This window comes from Anser cygnoides, chromosome 7, assembly GCF_040182565.1.
Source record: "Anser cygnoides isolate HZ-2024a breed goose chromosome 7, Taihu_goose_T2T_genome, whole genome shotgun sequence".
NCBI classification, from domain to species: Eukaryota; Metazoa; Chordata; class Aves; order Anseriformes; family Anatidae; genus Anser; species Anser cygnoides.
Window position 1 is genome coordinate 2,827,013 of NC_089879.1, and position 20,667 is coordinate 2,847,679.

Consider the following 20,667-nt stretch of genomic DNA (forward strand, 5'->3'; position numbering starts at 1 on the left):
ATACATTTGTAGAATAAACATTCCCCTGCTTACAGGGGAATATTCATTCACAAATGGCAACAAGAACTTTCCAAAACACTCCTTATTTAAGGGAAAAGGATTTAAGTATCAAAAAAGTAAATAAACCAAAATGACCATCAAACACGATTTTTTATTATTATTTTTTAAACTCAATCTATTCCCCTCTTTACTAATATTTAACATTTGACATTAGCATTAGCATTTGTGTAAACGTACCATAATTTATCACATGCTAGCAACTGAAAACTGACAATCAGTTTTTGGAGAACAGCATTGTAAAAGAAATATGTGATGTACTACACCCAGATTTGCAGTAGGGTTTCCTGAAGGCTGAAATAAACATATGATATTTTACAAAACAGCTAAGTGATAGACTTCAATGTCAAAAAACCCTAAAACATTGGAAATGGCTTTTTTTTTTCCTTTGGCTTGTACTCACTACATAGTAAATAAACATTCTTTTAAGGTACAATTACATTACGGGGTTATTTTTTCATCCTTTATGCTCCCAAATATCCCAAATCCAATACAGAATCAAGTTCAACACTAATTTCTGACAATTATTAAATACCTATGCAATTGTTGATTATATGAAAAGGAAAAGAAACTTTTCCAATGCAACAGTTTTGCTTTTGTAAAATGTTTAAATGATTTTTGTTGGTGGTAAATGCCAGGTTAAGAGGTAAGTTGTTCTTAGTCCTGCAAAAGACATCCCCTGGTGATGACAAAAAAATAAACTATAAGAACTCATCCCGAAGTGTGATGCTTAACGTGATGCTCAGGAAACACAATTTCCCATAGGAAGTTATTCTGCAAAAAATATTCTGGGAAAACAAAATGTAATTAAAGACTTACTGGACTGTATGCTGAAAGAAAGCTTTGTCCGCGGAGTTATTGGGGGTGGTGTCACTTGGGAGCTGGGAGGCGAAGGAGAGACGGAGAAGCGCCTTTCGCTTGAAATGACGTTGATGACCTGGCTTTTTGGTCTCTGTGGTCTTAGAGGGCTGATCTGCACAGGGACAAAAACAATGAAAATCCCAATTATTTCACTGCAACATGGCATGAATATAAGTGGATACTGACCACCACAGCTGATCAAGGTTAGACAGTAAAGGAATACGCGTTGTTACTGAGCAGCCGACTTTGTGACTGCTGTATTTTCCCAGTACTTCCTCAACAGCAATAGGGCAATGATAACATACAACTCTTCTGATTTAATGCAGTATTTTTCAGCTCGAAATGCTCTTCCTGTCTCCCCAGGAATAACAATGAGTCTTAATGCATACACCTTCCTATAGCCTAGCATATTTTTCTGAAGCAATGAGCCAAGTCCCAAAACACTTGCTTAACATGTTACAGTAATAAGCATGGTAAGTAAGCCTACATCCTCACACGTGATCGTGTCATATTCAGAACCTTTTCTTTCTTCTCACATGGCTATACTTTCCTTTAAAATTTCTCTCCCTAATTGTTTGCATGCTCTAAAAATATAAACTCCTGTGCTTATATTTAATTCACTGAAATATACCTATTGTTTCACTTCATAATCCATTTAAATTTTCCATCAGAAAACCTGAAATGATACTTGTAATCTTACGAGCAACAAATATTGAAATAATTAAATAAGTGAAACCTTTCATTAAGTTTAATTCTGAACTCTACTGTTTCTTACCCATCCACTGTCCCCCACATTTCCATCAATCACAGTGAGGGAAGGAACTTGTTAATTCTAAGGAGAGCACAGAAAATGGAGCCGCAGCCTAAAGTTAAGATGGGAAGTATTGCCAAGGTGATGCATTAGGGCAGAATGGAAGCTGCGAGAAGAAATTCATGCTTTTTGAATAATTTTGTCATTTCACAAATGACAATGGTGAAGGAGAAGAGTACAAGAGTACTTCCTTGTATTTTCAGAAAACAAAACCTAGAAGGGCTGGCATAAAGGTCTCCATGGTAATTTCTCTTAGAAGGCTCTCAAAGTACGCAACTTTTTTTCACAAAGACCTCCGATTAACCTTTCAGAAGTTTGCCTGATATTAAAATTCAAGTCCCAAAGACTCCAAAGGTTTCTTTCAAGATCTTTTAAAGCATATTTTTAGTGGAATGGATAAGCACAGTAATTGCTTTCTCAGAGGTATAAAATTACGAAAAAGCAACTAATAAAAATGTACTAGCTGACCAGGAAACCTGCAACGCAAGCACCAAGACAAAAATAAAACAAAATAAAACATAAAATCAAGTTTACAAGTTAACCTGGTTTGTGGCTACTTAACTAAAATAAATTTTAACTTCTTATATGACTGACTAGATTGTTTCTTTTCTTAAGGTTCATATACATCATGGTTCTGCTAGGGAATATGAACTCTTTGGAGACTGCTAATCCATAATGAACCCATTCCTAATTTTTCTTTAGTCTAACAAAAGTGAGATCAATGGTGAGCAATGTTAGATGTCACTAAATCAATAAAATGTACAGCCTATTATTCTGATTACTAACATAAGCTTTCGAGCGCTCTGTTAAATACCTGGCCTCAGTGTTAGATTTGCTATCAGCCTCTGGAATCAAAGAACTAACAAAGAGAATTTATGTTAAAGAAGTTTATGTGACACTTAAAAGAAGATATAAATCTCTAGAAAACTATAAAGACATTACTGATGATCTTCACATACCAAAGCATTTAATTTATCTTTTGATAAGATCAGAGCAGTACAAGATCTCTGTAATTAGAGTTTGGGTTTTGATCAGTCAGAAAATTCATTACAAGTACAGAGAAATTTGAAAAAAAGTATTTAACCATATAACTCGAGAAAATGGTTCCAAATACACAATTGTATAACCTTCTCATGTTCTTCCATGAAGATTTATTTAATTGGTGAAAAATAAGTTCCTGCATAAGAAAGTGCACCACGGTGACAGAAATATCCATTGCATCAGACAGCATCGTACCTGAGCAGAGCAGCAGCGGCTCTGCAGAAATGGGAACGGCCGCTGTCTGCGTGACGGGGCTGCCGTGCCTCTCACCTGACAATGGCCGGGCTGAACGCACACTGCACTTCTACACAGATTATTTTGATAAATCCCACTACCCAAATCCACCGTGGGTTCTCATTTACTCTGCCTCACCCACGTTAACATCAACTGCAGGTTTTCCAGGTTGCTATGCGTTCTCCAGCACCTCTTTAAGCTAGACTACATCACCCAGTCTTGGTGTGAGTGTTGGGTGAGACGTGCGAGGAGGCACGTTGAAGTCAGCACATCAGGTGTCCGCTAGGCCTCCCGCTCTGTCGCAGGAAGAAGAAAGAAGGGTTGGACCTGATCCGGCACTGACAAACCCACGCTGGCTGGTACTCTTCCGTTCGTTTTCTTGGAGGTGCCTATAAATCGTCATGGTACTAAGGAAAAGAATGCCTTCTGCTGCAAAAACCTCCAAGTGTTTTAGAAGTCAGAGTTGAAGTTCTGTTAGAAACTTCACCAACTAAAAGGAATACTCTAAGTGAATTAGCAATGCTACAAATCACTTCTAAAATTCTCAATGGAAGGAATCCAGTAGCTATAACGTGAAATATTATAGCAACTAATAGCAGATTAAAATCTCACTATAAAAGCTCTTTAAAAGTATGTTTTAATTTCAATTTATTGTCAATTTTTTGTTCCAACTTTTTTGGGAAAAAAAAAAAAGAAGAGTATTTCACTTTCCCATTCCATCATCTTTTAATTTTCATTTTTTTTAAGCTAGCAAACTTCCTGCTTCCAAGGTCCCAATACAAGAGAAATGAAAATGCCTTTTCCTTTATAAAACACAGCAGAACCATTGCTTTGGGAGTAATTTCGACTTTAAAAAGGGAACTTGTACAAAACGCAGCCCACAAAAGTAGAACAATGGAAAATTTGAGTTCTTACAAAAGATAATGATTTCTCCTCTATATAATTAATAGGGGACATATCTCTCCTGAGTGCAGCAATTTTAACAGAAGACAAATTTTATCTTTAAACTACTTGACATTATCTTTCCAAAATTCCTGAAGACAGCAGGGGGAATTGTACAACCACTCTGTAAACTAGTCTCGAAAGAGTGTTACCTCTACTTTATATACTAGAGAACCACATTAGCACCAAGCATTAAAAATTGACCTGGTCATTTTGGAGCTCTTTCAAGTAGTTTGCAGATACTTAGAAGGGAGACTTTTTCCTCTTAGCAGTAAATTCCATTTCTTATTGATCCGTGGATTTCAAGAAGCTCAGAGTAACTGTGAGTAACTAATTCTGGCATTTAATTTCCTTCCTTCTCTATAACCAGGGGAAAATTAGTCATACCAGTCATGCACTGAGAGCTCTCAACTAGGGAAAGAGAGGAAAACTCCTGTTGGACTTTGTTCATTTCTCCTCCTCAGATGACATACGGGAATGTGCCTGGAAGGGTTTTCATGCCCCCTTTCCAGGTTTTAAGATCTCTGCCTCAAAAAAGTTCTCACAACATGCGCAGCACGGCAAGCGAAGAGTTAAAACGGGTAGGAATACATACAGGGATGTGAATTCAAAGAGGTCGGGGGGTAAACTTCATCCACCGAAACTGGCAGCGAATGGCACTAGTCTGACGGTGGAAGAGGACGAGGCTTCAGAAGTAAATGAGCCTGCCCTTGGCAAACAGGTGCAGGCTGCTTCCAGTCACCTTTTTGTCTTTTGTGTACTTGGAAAGGGCTTCCAGAAGGTTTGCTCTGTGATTTTCACGGGGTCTGAGGTGAGGCGATTGACCAGACTGCAGTTCCCCGGTCAGCCTGCTTTGCCCTTCTTGCATGCAGGTGCAGTCAGCGTTTGCATTTCTCCAGTCATAAGCAAACTTCTCCAATATCCAAGACCTTCCAGAGATGGCAGTGACCTCGCACTGACATCAGCCAGTTTTTTTCACCATCCTTGGATGCCTCCCACCTGGTCCCGGGGTTCTGTGCAAATCCAACCGACTGAGCTGCTCCAAAATAAAACTTCCTTCTCTTGTGGCTCTTATCCCACAAACTCCGCTAGTCTGTTTAGGGATCTGGGAGATGTGAGTGCAAGCCTTGCCACTGCAATACTCAAGTTCAGACAAAACATGACTGCTGCAATGTGCCTCATACGTCCAGAGTGGAAGGCGTTGTGTGCAAAAGATGAGGCACAGATATTTATGCACAATGTATTTGCTCTCTGAAAACTGGTTTTGATAGGAGCAATATCCACTTAAACAAACCAGGACTGATCCCAAAATTACTGAAATCAATGGGAGAACTGTCACTGACTTCAAAGGAGTTTGGGTGAGAAGCCTGGGGGATGCACAGGGATTTTATCTGAGTTTTTGCTAAGCTAATACAGGGCCTACGGCCATATCAGACAGAATAAGGCTCTGATCTTCCCTGATGTCGGGAGACACATCTGAGAGATTAGATCATCTCTGGATGGAAAAAAAGGAGCAAATCCAGAAAACTCAGGAACTATGGCTGAACATCTAAGCAATACTCAGCCACAAATACCAAGCAGAAGGAGATAGAGGACATCAAGGGCAGAGAAATCGTTTCCAAAGTCCAATGTAAATGACAGAACGACCAATGGTGGACTTTGCTGAATTAAAAGTTGGCTCTACAAGTACATGTGCAAATCTTTAAAAGAGCATTACATTTATTTCCTGAGGGCAAGTTTTAAACTATTGGCCTCAAAACAAGTGTCCAGCCAGAGATTCAGAGGTTACTCTTAGTTCATGAAATCCCTGCTCCAGCTTAGGATGGACTTGCTTTCCATTTCAGAACTAAAACTTCTGAACTTACCTAAGCCTTCAGGATAGTTTCAGTGAATTAAATATACACCAAGAAGAGAGGGCTTAAAAGAGATATGCCCTGTAGTTAATATGCTTATACACAGCCACTGGTGGAATTGCTTACGATTTTCTGCTTAAAATAGTCTTTCAAGAGTACGTAATTCCATGCACGAAATGACCTTGTAACATTTCCACCAAAAGTGTCTTGCAGTAGTCAGCTGAAATATGAGAAAACCCATCACAGTCTACTGGGAACCATAAATTCAAGAGGCTGCTAAAATGGAAGCATTTATTTTACTTAGAATATATCATCTGGTCCTTTTGCCAAATAGCCATATATACCTTTTGGTAAGATTTTTATATAAGATACCATGATTTTTTACACTGTAAATAAAATCTTTGTTTTTCATTCATTAGGAAATATATTAACGTTATGGTGTATTCCCTTAGAGTTATTTTTGATCTAAAAATGAACTAAATTCTAAATACCAACATTTTTATTTAAAACCAGAAAGAACACTGCTCAGAATGGGATAAAGCATTATGTGTTAATAAAGTTACCGTTTCTGAAAGGATCACTGCTTCAGACTGCTGCAGAGAAATATCAGTAGGTTTAAATTCTTTATCAAATATTTCTTGATGCTTGCTGTTCCGTTTCTCCTTCTTCTTTTCTTTCTTATCTTTATCTAGGTCATCCTTGTCCAATTTATCTTGAGACCTAGAATGCATCTTTTTTGGCAGGAGGGGCTCAAGCACAAACCTAAAGAAAATTGTTCAACAGATCAATAAAATACAATTTTCAAAACACCTAATTTTAATTTTCATAGTCCCCAAAGCCTCACTTTAGTTAAAGATGATTTGCTAATCAGTAAAACTCTATTGGAGAGAAAACGTGTGGGCAGAAGGTCAGAACAATCATTATTGTCTCACTTTAAAATTTACTGCAGAACTGCTGAAGGACCAATAACGTATTTCCCTGCTCTATAGTATATTTACTATTTCACAGGTACACAAACCTCTGAATTTCACTGTAAGTGGTTATATAAAAATGAGCCCAAGATATATATGGTGGCACCACAACAGGCATGCTAACAGACCCCTGGGAACTCAAATGGAGATCAGCACTGTGCAAGTGAGGGTGACTGGGCAGGGCTATAAGAAATGTCACCTCCACTACCTGAGCTCCTTGGAAGTAGCTGATACGTCTACCGATGGCTTTAAGGATTTCTTCAAAAAAAAATATCCAAGTCCTCACATTCCTCCTTTTTTTTTTTGGCGGAGGAAGAGGATATATTTATTCCCTAGAAAAGGAATAACTGTTGAGAAGTTGTTTTTTAGTGGTGTAGTGAGCTTCTGTTGAACATGCACAACACGACAAGCTTTCTAATGCTTGTAACTCGTCCACATCACAGTCTGTTTTCATGGAAAAGCCAAAAAGCATCACATCTGTACCAGTCATTGCAGTGAAGTATGGAGGTCTAACCACAGACGCAATAACTGTTTCTTTCAGTAATTACACAGCGTTAGGATATATATGACATGGGTATGCACAGATACATTCACCTACAGCACACACTGACGAAGATGAGACAGGAATGAGGAGCTCAGAGCATTCTGATATTACAGAGAAACTCAGGAATGATCTTTCTGACAGTAACTAAGGGCCAGGTTATTTGCCAAGGAGTGGATGTTTTCCCACCTGGACTCTTCCACACCCAAACCCATCTACTTCACATGTGAATACATGCATGGCTGACACACCACTACCGTCATCTCTGAAATTTCTACAATACACAACTTTCTGTCTTCAAAGAAAAAAACACCTTAGGGCTTCAATGAATTTTTAAAGTAAAACTTTGTTTTTTTAAAATAGTTTTTATTTTATAAGGAAAGACTATTCTAAATAATACTGGAACCCTTTTAAGCTAATTTTTTGCTCGGTAATTTAAAGGAATCATTCTTTTACCTCACCTTTTTAATGACTAGTTTAAATAAAAGGCAAAGAGACATTTTGCTCTTAATTAGCTAAAAGATTCTTAGCTAGACCTAAAGTGTTTTATAATTTATACTATTAACTTAACATACTAGTAAAATCATAACCCAGTTAAAATTATTCTAACAGAAGTTAAGAGGATGTCACAAATCAGTGTATTAGAAAAACCAAACCACAAAAAACAAAGACCCCAAAACAATCAACCAACCAACCAAAGGAAAGTCGCTTACCTTTTAATTTTGGGAAAGTATTTATGTTGCCATGATGATGCACCCACATAAGCCAGACTCCTAACGGTGTAATACTGGGGGGGTTTCACATTTCATACAATTCACAGGGAAGCCACCCTAATCATCAGCAGTATCCAGCACAAATAAATTCTATATCGTGTTACTTTGTGACTATTTGTTTTTGTTGTTGCTATTGTTGTTGTTTCAAGCACTAAAGGCCCTTTAGTTTCAGCATAATTACTCTCATTTGATGAAAAGATACTCAAAAAAGTACCTGCAGCAACAGCCCCTGAGTCATTGCCCTCATAACAGCAGCCAAATTCATACGAGCTGGGAGACAAAATTGCAAGCTTAGTTGCTAGACAGAGCTTCTTATCTCTCAGTGTCAAAGTGCTTCACAAAGTATCTTACATCCCATTTTACAGAGTAAAGGAAGGGGAATGACTTGCCTGGGGCTGCAAAGCAGGTCAGTGACAAAGCCTGGAACAGACTGCAGCTCCCTTGACATTGTGCATTTATTTTAGCTGCCTGAATCGAGCATTTTGGCTGTTTCTGAGGGCTGTGTTGTGCAGGATGGCAGTGACAGCCCCCTGCATGTGGCCGTGCTTTGCGGGCAGCTTGCAGGTTTACAGTAAGAATTGCCGTTCTTCACACAGTGATTAATTGCTTCCCTTCTAGGCACTCCTATTATTAGTACTATTAATTATTTGTACGTGGTGTATCAGTGATACAAATGGGCCAGCACGCCACGCGTGTGCTGGAAGTACATGAGGACTTTCAACTTACGGCAAAACGCACAGGCAGCCTGGGCCTTCCCATCTCCCAGCTCGTGCCTCCAAGTGATCCTATCTGTACTGCCACAGCCCCATTTTAAGCAGTGAATAACCCAAAGGTCTTTTCCTGAAGTCAGAGATTTATTTACACGTAGAGCTGGGAGTTGTAAAACACACTGTGTCAACGTCTGCTTTGAGTTTTTACTGTGTAAAAGCTCTGAAGCAGGGGAAGCTGGGCGGCAGCACAAAATACAAGGTGGGTGATCTGGGCAAGACAGTCAGCTCCATTTTAATTGTTTTTCATAGCTCCATCTCTAATCTTGTAAGTAACCTATCTTGAAGAGTGGGGAAATGGAATATAACATGGATCAACTGACCATAAACCCAAGCAGACATAAGTAAGCTATGTAAACTCCTTCCAAGTTAGTAGGGACACACCATTCACATCATTCTTACTGTCAGTTGCATTTTAGAGGTCTTTCAGTATGTTTCTTAAATCTGATGATTTTTCTTCTCCTGCTCCACTGATCAAACAAATAAGCATTTCCTCAGTTCTTCTGAGTGATGGTATTTGTTCGCTATGTCTTCCTCGCGTGTGTTCCAGGTGTGTTGCCCCGGGCTCAGGGCAGGAGCTGAGCTGCACTGTGATCTTTGTGAGTGGTGGTTTTACACGTGTATTGAGTAGACTCATGAGCTCCTCCAAAATTGCTAAGTGACATGCACTGCAACAACGCTGGGATGGAGATGCAAAAATTATGAAAGTAGCTTCCAGTGAAGAAAGAAAGATACACATAATGATTTTGAAGGGAAAAAAGAAAGAGGTTGAGGCAGGAAGGGAGAGAATTAAAGATGAGAAACAGAAAAGGAACAAAAACATTTTACTTCTGAGATAAAATGAAGTTGCCTGTTAGCCTGGGATGGTAGGCATGCACAAGTTCCAGCAAGGCAACTTCTATGGCTGAGTTAGTGAAAATGCATTAACATCTCTGCTGTCCTACGTTTACATAAACGTGATTCATCATGTATGTGTTACAGAGGGGAATGTAATGAGATCTGAACTGTGCTGTTTGCGGTTCATTCCCAATGTGTATGTAAACTGTTTGTAATCAAGGTAAGTATCATGTCGGTCCTTAGGTGCTGTATTTAATTTTACTTGATGCTTTTACTCTCTAGTCAGGTAATAACTCCCTCTGAAGGTGCACAAGGGACACTAACATTTCTAGTGCATCTCTGCATGTTGGCAGTCCTTTAGGAGACTTTTAAAAAACTGCCGCCTTGGTCAAATATTGAGTTTCTGGGTTACGAATATGCCTGGGGGGAGGAAGAGGGAGAAGGGAGTTCTGAGGCTGAGTGGAAAGAAAACAGATTATTTCTTTTGAGGGATGCGACTGTGAGACAGGGCTTATCAACAAAATTCCCAGTTCTCATGTGAAATATCTTGATAACTTGAAGTACAATCTTGCCATAAGCAGCTTTCCCTCTGGCAGCAAGAGTGAGAAGAAATGATTGAGCAGTTAGCTAATCCCTTCCTTCTCCCAAGCTACACCTGTTTACCGCTACAAGACTGGCCAAATGCACGTCTCATCACATACTTTGCACACGATCGGTTCCAAACAATTACACTTGCAGTAGTTCAAAAAAGGGCAAAACTTATCTCCTGTTAGTTTGGGGATTTTTGCTGAACGCTTAGCTGATTTTTTTTTCCTTTGTTTTAAACAGCACCAAGAACAGCATTACATTTATTTGCATTAAACAAACTTTTTTGTCTGTGTGCATTTTGTCTGCCTGGTGGGGTGGTGACAATCCTAAAAACCTGAAGTCTTGCTTTACAAAGATAAGCCCCGAATGGCTACTCCTTACGCACCCATCTGAGCCAGGTCGAGAAGGCGTGCTGTCTGAGGAGATAGAAGACACCGAGGCAACAGAGAGGGGTCTTGAAGACGATGGCATCGTGAACGATCTCACCATGGATCTTGGCCGACTGCCTCGTCTGTCATCCAGACTTGAAGGCTAAAATAAAAGAATATACAATCTTACTTCTTAAATCACAGTATAGCTGACATCTGGCTACCAAAACTAATGCAGGAAGTTCAATATTTTTTTTCCATGTGGAATGTTATATTATTTAATTATACATTGTATTTAACAACAAAGAAACCAATTCCAAAGAAAATCAAATTAAAGGAATCAGAGGAAATATTTAGGTTCTTATTTATAAGCGCATGTAGAATTTTAAACATATTCTGATGTTCATTTGCTTTGATGGAATTTACATTTTTTTTATACCTGGGTTTTTAAAAGGAGCTTTTTACAAACATCTTTTTTTTAACCCATCTCTGCAATTGAAGTGTCTGCTATGTCAGTATATTTAAATGAAATGGAGGTGTTTTAAAAACAAAACAAAACAAAAAAACACACCACTAAGAGGAGCTTTACATCAAGAGTGCCAATTTACAGAGTGACATCTAGGGTAAGAAGAAAATATATGAAAGATTTTTTTTTTTTTGATGCAGACAATTTCAGAGTTCTGAATATTTATACAAGCTTTGTTAGTCATTAATAACTGATATATGCATAAAATAATTGAACTCTTTCAGTCAACAAATAAAAATCTCATGCTGTTTAATTACAGGTAGATTTTCCACCCTGTCAACTACTGGTAAATTGGCACTGTACAAGGAAGACAGTAGCAATAAAACTCCATCAATCCTGACAATTCTTACTGGTGGGTAGAAGGAAATGAGAAAGATAACACCACCTGTGTAAGACTTTCCAGTCATCTCCCTGATGATGTAAATGTGTATTTTTGAAGTGACTGACACGCAAGTATCATTAATGTCAATTATTTCTGTTTTCCTTGGGAATAAATTATTATTTGATCTTTTCTCTACCTTAGTATATTAGCGAGATGGGATTTGAAGGACTATAAACGGAAGAGCACTTAGAAGGATACTATAAAGACTGGCAAGTTCCACATAAGATCTCATCGTTCCCATTAAAAAAAAAGTCATTGCTATAGAAAAAGAACACACAAACAAACAAAAACTAATCTCTGAAGGAAGGCTTGTCATTAAATTCAACAGGATATTTCACTGGCATATACTATCCCACTGAGGTTTTGGGTTCTCAGAGAGGAGTGGTACTGGGCTCGCTTTGCTGCCCTGTCTGCTGCAGCATCTTCCTGGCCACTTTCACAGCCAAGGATGCAGTAAATCCCACTGAGGCTGAGCAGAAAGTTGAAGCTCTTTCACCATTTGCCTTGTTATCAGACTGCAGGCAGACTGCAAGTACCTTGGCACACGATATGCTGGCTTCCACTGCATTAGAGGATATATGAGTCTATTTTCTGGTAAATACACGAACATCCTTTGTATTCCAGAGCAGTAACAAGTGAGAAGATAAACACTGCATATGCGAGTTCCACAAACTATTGCAATTTCACAAATAAACCTATGAATTATAGCACATTTACAACATCATTGTCAGTACTACCAGTAGATAAAGATAAAACTAACCCAGCAGTCTTCAATGCACTGTTAGGACATCAGTTTTGCATATTCAGCCTTAGAGCAACCCTAACCATTTACTTCTTAGGTCCTAGCTTTTTAAAACTCATTCACACAACACCATGCAATTTGTGTGGCTTTTGACAAAATTATCAATTATATTCTCAATTGAGAAGCTGTTTGCAGGCTTTTGGCCTTCTTTCCCTCTGGTTAACACTCCAAAGCAAAACACCACCTCATTGGGAAAAACATCAAATTCTTGTCTGTGACTTAAAGATGAAGCAAAAACTGGAAATCACTTGCTGGAATGACAAAAACATCAACTCCAGCACTACTAAATCTCATTAAGTAGCAGCTTAATCACTACGTAAGCAGCAGCCTCCACTTAGGGTGGTGCCAGAGTGTGTGAAAATCCAAGATGCAGGCTGCACATCGCTGTAGACCAGTATGGCCCTGGCAGAGGCCCTGAAAAGGAACTACATCAACAGGAAGGCGACATTTGGCTCTAGAACAATCATGCTGTATCATCTCAGGTAGAGATTTAGTTTTTAAACAGCAATTCCTTAAAAATAGAATACTGAAGAATTTTCTGGAAGAATCCAGAAAATTATCTGGATTTTCAAGGAACAGGCTATTTAGAAATTGTTCCCATGCTAGCAAATCAAAGGCTTTCTGACCATCTCCTACAGCATCTTTAATATTAAATATTTACATATTTAATGATTTGATGGTTTCAAGTGTCGACCAGAAAAAAACCAAGCAATCCTGCATCACCAACGCTTTTTTAATCAGTGAGAATTAAAACAGAGAAAAACAAAATTGCTTATAATTCACAGAAACTCCAAATCTGTTTGAAGCATGAAGTTAGCAGGCAACTTACCACAGCTCGGACACCGTACTGTTTTTCTACTTTTTCTTTTAGCTGCCGGAAGCAAGCCTCCATCCGCTCATGGAATGGCCTCAGTGCTTCTGTCACCTTCTCCCCATGAATGCGGATGCCCTCTGCCAGGAACGGGATCTGCAAAGCACAACCACACTGCCCTTAGTGTGCTGAGTCCTCTCCCAGCTAAAGACTGGGGCAAGATTGCCATGCACGTAGCAAGAGGAGTGAAAGATCTCATGGAATAACAGCAACAATAAAAGCCATTTTACATGAAGCACAACATAGTAAAAAAGGATCTAAAAAATGTTATACATTATTTTCCTTTTGGACTGTTACCCACAGTCCTTTGAAATTAATATACCCATAGTTCTGCCCCGCAATCATGCACTGGAGGCACAGCTGAATTTATCTGGCAGCAGAAATATTCCTATTATGTTACGTTCACAAGCCCTAATACGTGCTGTACTTTAAAATGGCAAACTGATGAATGACGACTCTCACACTGGGTTATTAAAATCAGCCCTTTACCAGTTTCAGGAGAATAAAACCTTGAAGGAGAAAATATCTATGTGTTTTCTTTAGTAAACGCTATCTCTAACTGCAAATGAGCTACATCCTTGGACATGTATATATTGCAGAGTGATATTTATTAATAAAATATATAGCTTTAAATGCTGAAAGCTACATTTCTCCTTAGAAAAAATATTTTATTTTATGTGAGAACAAAATAATGAAATTAGCTCTCTTTTGTAACTGAAAATAATCATCTATTTGCAAGGCTTCTGTCACAAAATATCCATGCCAACACAGGATTATATAATTAGTTCATAGTGTGGAGGTGTAGCTGACCTTTTAAAATGTTTTAAGAGAGACATTTTCATTCCCACAGCAATCCAGATATACCATTAGAGTTTTGTATCTGCAGCTTAGGAAAAATATTTCCTCTTCCAGGTCCTTTTCAGCCCACACAGTGCTCTGATTCTGACTTCGATATTCTCTGCAGCAATCAAGCTAAGAGGCTTCTTCTTAATAATTCATAATTAAATCATAATACTGATTAAAAACAGATTTTTCTAATAAGACTAAGCAGCAATCAGAACGAGTAGCTTTATTAGTAAGGAGAATAATAAATACACAGATGAATTACAGATGAACAAACTGAAGAAATCTTATCAAGATGATTTTGTGTTTGGGCACTATTTAAATGGACACGGTTTCTTTTCCTAAAAGATAGCCAAGACAACATTTTTCGCTGTTGTCAGTTTTATTTATAGTCATATGGATTTGCACTCTACAAAAATTAAGCAATAAATTGGAAAACTTCTCTGCTCTGAATAAGTAAATGAATTTCACAATGTTTGTAATTACCAGGCCACATTCTGACCCTCTTGCTTTGAAGGGGTAAGTGGTCACTTGGCTCATTCATTTGAAAGAACCTGTTGACTTTTTAAATAGATTCTTTAAAAAAAATCAAACAGCCCAGATGAAGTACACGCAGGCTCTGAAGCTCCAGCTCTGAGCTAATTTTTAAAAGCACAAAATGCACTAATGAGCCTGTCCTAGGGAGCGGGCATCTCCAATTTGAAGAAAATCAAAGGATATGAATTCTTTTTTTTTTTTTTTTTTTGGAGAGAAATGTCCCAGTCACGAAAAAAAAAAACTAAAAATAATGTAGGTGCTGCCTTTGAGTGCAGGTGCTAAGCAGAGGCTGAGCCAGGCAGGCTGGCAAGCGGCAGGCTTAGCTCTGAGGGGAGCTCCCCGGCGGACCCTGTGGCAGCAGACCCGGGCGCACGGCTTTGACTTGCTGTACATGAGGAAATCGGTGAGATCAGGCTCTTCTCTTCACAACACGGCAGTTCACAAAATGCACGTTATGCACTCGTGACATATGATACGGAATTCACAGAGAAGATGAAGCGGAGGCAGCAGCTTCACGAACCTCATTAGAGCAATGACAAGAAGTGAACGTGAAGGCAGTGACGGTGTTAGCCTTAATTACTCTTTCTGCTCGGCGGTAATTAGCAGACAGGAGGGGTGCAGAGGAGGCTGGGCTCCGACAAGCCACCGTGAGCTTCTGCCCCTCGGAGAAGCAAGCTCGTGGCCGGGCCTGCAGGCACAACGGGCAACTAAAGGCCGGCGGCTCCTGGCCCTGCTCAGTGAAGAGACCAGGCCTCGTTGCTCATTTAGTGAAACAAACTTTGTCTGTTAACCTCGAAATTCTTTCTGCTTCTCCTTTCCAGACACTGACGTCGGGAAATCTGGGTACGAGGCACTGAATTTTAAACCTACATGAACCTTTGATGCAGAGGCAGCAGCAGACTTTGCCACGCTCCTTGTCCTGCCGATTCATTTGGCTTTGGAGCAATTGATGCGTTTGCTTACGGCTTTATTTCAAAACATCCCACAGAGTACCCCAGATCTGGGGAGGGAAGGCAGAAAGTAAAGGTAACAGTGAGCAACTGAACTAGAAAAGAATGAGCTGAATGAGAAAGGAAACCAGCTCAAGACAGCATTTATCCCATCGATCTTCATTTTTTGTTGATTCTGAAATTTTATAAAGTTGCTTTGCAACTTAATATTATTCCCTGATTATTTTTCCCTTCCTCTTCCCTTTAATGTCTTGATCTGCTTGGCCAAAAACTATGAAAAGGGTACATAAATGTGAATTATTAAACAGCTTAATATAAAATCTTTCATAATAATAATGTCATAAAATACAACTATAAAGCTTACTTTCTGTGTGCTACAATTCTTTTAGCTATGTAGAAGTAACCTAAGATTTTTATGTGACATATTAGTTTTTGTATGTTGTAAATACATTAGCTAAATGGTGAGTGGCTATCATCATCAGTGATTCACCTCATTATCTGCATGTTAAAATAAAAAGATAAGCTTGAAATGATATAGTCACATGGAAACTAATTTTTCTGTGTGAAAAAGAACTAAGATGGACAAAAATGGACTTTGTTTTACTAGCAATATTTGTATGAAAAAACAAGGGAAAGAAACAAACAATTATTTTAATTAAATCATTCCTGGGAATTATAAAAGGACAATGTCCTGAAGAGCATGAATTCCAAAGAATGACTGAGACAAAGGTGAAGTAAGGGAATAGAAAAAATTAATTTAAATAGTCAGCTTGATAATACAACTGTCAGACGATTTCATATATCCAGATTGATTTATAGAGCATAAAGAAAATCTCTGTGTGATTACAAAACACCAAGAACCACATTATTGAAAAATGAAAACTCATTTTTGCTTTCAATCACTGTCAAGTCATTGATGAATTCAAACCACTGCCTTAGTTTGGAAAGTTTCCATAACAACTCTCTCTCATTACATGAGCTCTCCACCCTGCTCCCGTGAAGTTATTGTGTGTTCTGAAAACTGAAATTATTTTAGAAAACGCTTAAGTCTTAGAATACACTAAATATATAAGAGACTACTACCAAAAGACAAAAAGACTATGCTAATTTATAACCACTGATTTCCACTCTGAAATGGCTACACCTCAGTGAAAAGAATTTCCAAAAAAAAAACCACAAAAAACTTTATTTTGATCCCTTTGTCTTTCTGGTTCTTATTTGCTTTGGAATTATAATACTGATGGGAAATTATGAACTTAAAACCACTGAATAATTAAAATATAATGGGATTAGCTGCAATATGTATTTTAAAATAGTAACACTATTTTAACACACACATCACCAAAGTGAATCTGTGCTGAGGAAAAGTGTGTCTGTAATTCATTTGAAGTAGCTCTATCAGAGGCAAAAGCAGAGAGCTGACATGAAGTCAGTCTTCTGGGATCAAATTATTTTCCACTATAGAGTTTAAAGCTCCTAAAATCTAATCTTCTGTAAAAGCTCACAGGAAAGTGACTAAGTAAATAAATATATATATATTCTTTTCAAACCAAAAGAGTTTTTATTCAGTGATAGTTTTATGGCCTTTAAAGGATTTTTTTTTTAATTCTATATCTTTGATTCTGCTACCTCTAAAATTGAGTTCTACAGAAATATAAATTATTATATAAAATATATATAAATATATATTATTTTATTATAAAAATAAAATTGAATATAAAAAGGCAATGATGCACTTTGTTCTTCTATGGGAAAAACATTTCCAGTCATATTGGTATTTCTTTTTTTTAGTTATCACAAAACTATCTTGAGACCACTGGAAAACGTCCCCCATATGACTCTGGAACAAAATTGGAATTGTTTCCTGTCTGTTCTGCAAAATATTCTTCGGTAAACGTAAGCACATTTCTTTACGCAAGAGGGTTCCTGCTTTGTTTAAGGCATTGGACTGGAAATCTGGGTTCTGTTGACAGTTCTGGAAATATTATCTGTGTAATCTTACATTTAAATGATTTCTGTTCTAATATGTCATAAAAATAGTAGGTAATTTCACCACATAATGTGGCATTTATGAATCATGAATATTGTTGTGCCATGTTAAGTTATACAGCAAATGAAGCAAAGGTTCAGCAAGGCCTAGATGAATTTACTAAATATTTTGCATTTAAGATTTGTAACTTTCACATTTAATATTGTGTACTAAAAGGTGCTATATGTATATATACAAATGGAAAATATTTTGTTTGAAGAAAGAAGTGAATATGTGAAGAAATACTCTCTCAAAGCAAGTAAGTAGTAGGAGGATTCAGCGTTAAGTGTTCTACCTGAGTGTTTGAGAAAAATTTCAAAAATCAGCCTTAGAAAGTTAAAATGCAAAACTAAATTGCCAATATACTAACCAACATTATTACAAAATATTTTCTCTTTTGAGTAACACGTGATCTTTACACTGTACTGCCATAAAAAAAAAGTCTGAATTTTCTCAAAAGTGACACTAAACTGCCTTTCTATGGCCAACCAGACTTAATATTTTTACCTGCCAAGCTATCAGATCCTTCAGCTTTTCAATCTTGTCATGATCTTCTGGATGCTCGTGCATATATTTTTCAGTAAAAAAAGCCTAGTCAAGAGAGAAAAATGAGCAGTTATTTCAGAAAATGAACCGACATAGACTACCTTGGAAGGATTACCAACAGCAAAGATAAATGAATCAACCCCAACGTTCTGGAAAATGGCAGTAATAGCTACAAATACGTCTAAGAGAAGATACATAATTTAATGATGTCTAAGATTAATACATCAATCCTTCACAATCAGTAAAGGGGTAGACGAGCACATGGCGGTCAAGACCAAATTTTGTGTGCAGTATCACAAAGGACTTCCGCTTGGCACATCTCTGAGTACCTTTTTAGCAGTTCCCAGGACATAAGAAATTTTGGTAGATGAAATGCGTGACAGTTACTGAAGGACAGAAACGGCTTGATCCAATGACTTGTCAATCAGCATGTACCTTCACCATTTATTTTAGAAAATTTATGTTGCTTATGTATATTATTTTAATATGATTAATATTCAAAACATGAATAACAGATACAGTGTTTATAGTTTTCCAATGTTAGTATCTTCTCACATATAACTTTAAAAGCTAATGTTGTAACATGCAGTCAAGATTATTTAGAAATATTGCAACTGACTGTTGTCTCAGAAAGTCTCTAGCACTTGATTAATCCTTAAAAAAACTCATGCATTTGAAAGCAAAGGAGAAAATTGCAATCAGTTATTTGGTCACTGAAGTTCACTCAGAAATTCCTGCTTTGGGTCTGCGTCCAAGCGCATGAGAGCACACATTGGAAATGTCATCAATCTCAGTTTGTAATTCTAGCAAGCAATCGCCTACCACATCCCTATGTTAAGTACTCTTGTTGCTAAGCATATAATCTTTTACTTCAAGTTTGAAAAGGCAAAAACTTATCCACAAATACCAGAAATACATAAAAAGGTAAGTTTAAGCAACGTTTTACAGAGCATGCATTAGGGGACACTCACATAGTCTTATACACAAACACATACACACGTTCTGCGGCATCGAAGAAGATGTTCAGAGGTTGCAAGAGGTGAATTACTGCAGGACAGTTAATTTTTATGTTACCTTCTCATAGTTTGTGAAACCTCCCATGACTGCAGGATCCACAATGCCATTAAGTAGCATAGAGAGAGGGTTAATGGGTAGATTTGGATCATTTAAATGCTGTTGAACCATATTATTGATCTTATCATTTGTTAGTTGCATGGTTTCTATTGCATTTTCCAGTGGACTAATTTCAACCTAAAATAGAAACAAAAGGATGTTTTAATTAAGGAGCAGAGTTCTTGAGCTGCCGTGGAACTGGCTGTCCACCAAACCACCATGTTTAAAAACACTTCATGAATTTCAGAACGAAAGATATTTTAACCAATAATTAACAGAAAGGGTGGTTTCAGACACTTAAATGTTTGGCATCAATATACTGTGGTAACTGATAAAATAATCAGTAACTGTAGAGAAAGTTAAATGCATTTCACTATTGCAGTACATGTTACATCTCAGAAGCACAACAGAGCAAAACATTTAGCAAGGCTCTGACAAGAATCGTGTGAGTTTTTTGGAGGATTACGGAGAACATTACAGATTATGGATCGGTGAGTTTTAGCAGTACAAAGAAGAATCCAGCTTAATGTAACAGTAAGAAAGAAATGATAACTTAATGTGGATTTTCTGATGGAAAATGTAATCCTAAGACGCTCAAAAATCAAGAAGATATTTTTGCAGTAATTATTTTGGTATGTGTCCAAGGAAATGGAGTTTAATATTTTGAAGAGATGGCTTCTATGCTATCTACTGTGCTTTTTTTTTCCCATGAGGTCCCATTTTCTTCTTCCAAACTTGGATAACTGAAGTCAGAAATTGGCTATCTCCAACTGTATTTATGACCAGATACTGTGCCTTTCAGAATGACAGTTGCTCATACTGAGAAAAAAAAAAAATTATTAAAAAATTTAAAATGTTGCTAGAATAGGCAGATTTAGTGAATGAGCTAAAAAGAACTAATTAGCAAGCAACCCACAACGTAGACATTCCTTACTGGAAGCCTTAAGTCATAGTCTACTTATATTAAAAAAATTATGTGGCAGGAATAGAAAACGAAGGTTAATTGAGGCCTACAAGGAAAAAGCAAGCGTATATTTGATTACGGACTAATTTACATAAATGCTACGTAAACAAAGAAGCACTTCTACCTGGCTATCAGTTGCTTACCATGTTTCTGAGAACCACTTATAATCAAATCTCTTTAGTTGTTACTCTTACACCTGCCATCTGATTACAAGGGTGTTTTAATTAGCATTTTAAAAAGTCTGCCTGGTGAATTATTCTGGAAGGCAGGTACCAAGCCGAATGCTTCTGCTCTGCTGCAGACCAGACCAGGCTGAGATGCTCACAAGCTGACCACCTTTCAGAGCCGAACTTGCTACGAGTGAAATGTTGACAGAGAAAATGGCCATATTCAGCATTTCATTCTGCAAGAACCGTTGCGAACATCATATGCTAAATTTAGGATTCTGCCATTTTTATTA

General features: G+C 37.6%; 1 protein-coding gene across 3 annotated transcripts in view; it reads right to left on the reverse strand.

Moving 5' to 3' along the window:
- DOCK1 (dedicator of cytokinesis 1) overlaps positions 1 to 20,667 on the reverse strand; it is a 281,505-nt gene that overhangs the window by 13,591 nt on the left and 247,247 nt on the right. For all 3 annotated transcript variants that reach the window (XM_048057478.2, XM_048057474.2, XM_048057471.2), the window contains 6 exons: positions 19,205 to 19,381; positions 18,092 to 18,175; positions 13,184 to 13,321; positions 10,662 to 10,807; positions 6,363 to 6,561; positions 877 to 1,030 (listed from right to left, as the gene is read on the reverse strand). In XM_048057478.2, coding sequence (XP_047913435.1) covers positions 877 to 1,030; positions 6,363 to 6,561; positions 10,662 to 10,807; positions 13,184 to 13,321; positions 18,092 to 18,175; positions 19,205 to 19,381 — 898 coding nt within the window. The remainder of the gene's footprint in view (positions 1 to 876; positions 1,031 to 6,362; positions 6,562 to 10,661; positions 10,808 to 13,183; positions 13,322 to 18,091; positions 18,176 to 19,204; positions 19,382 to 20,667) is intronic.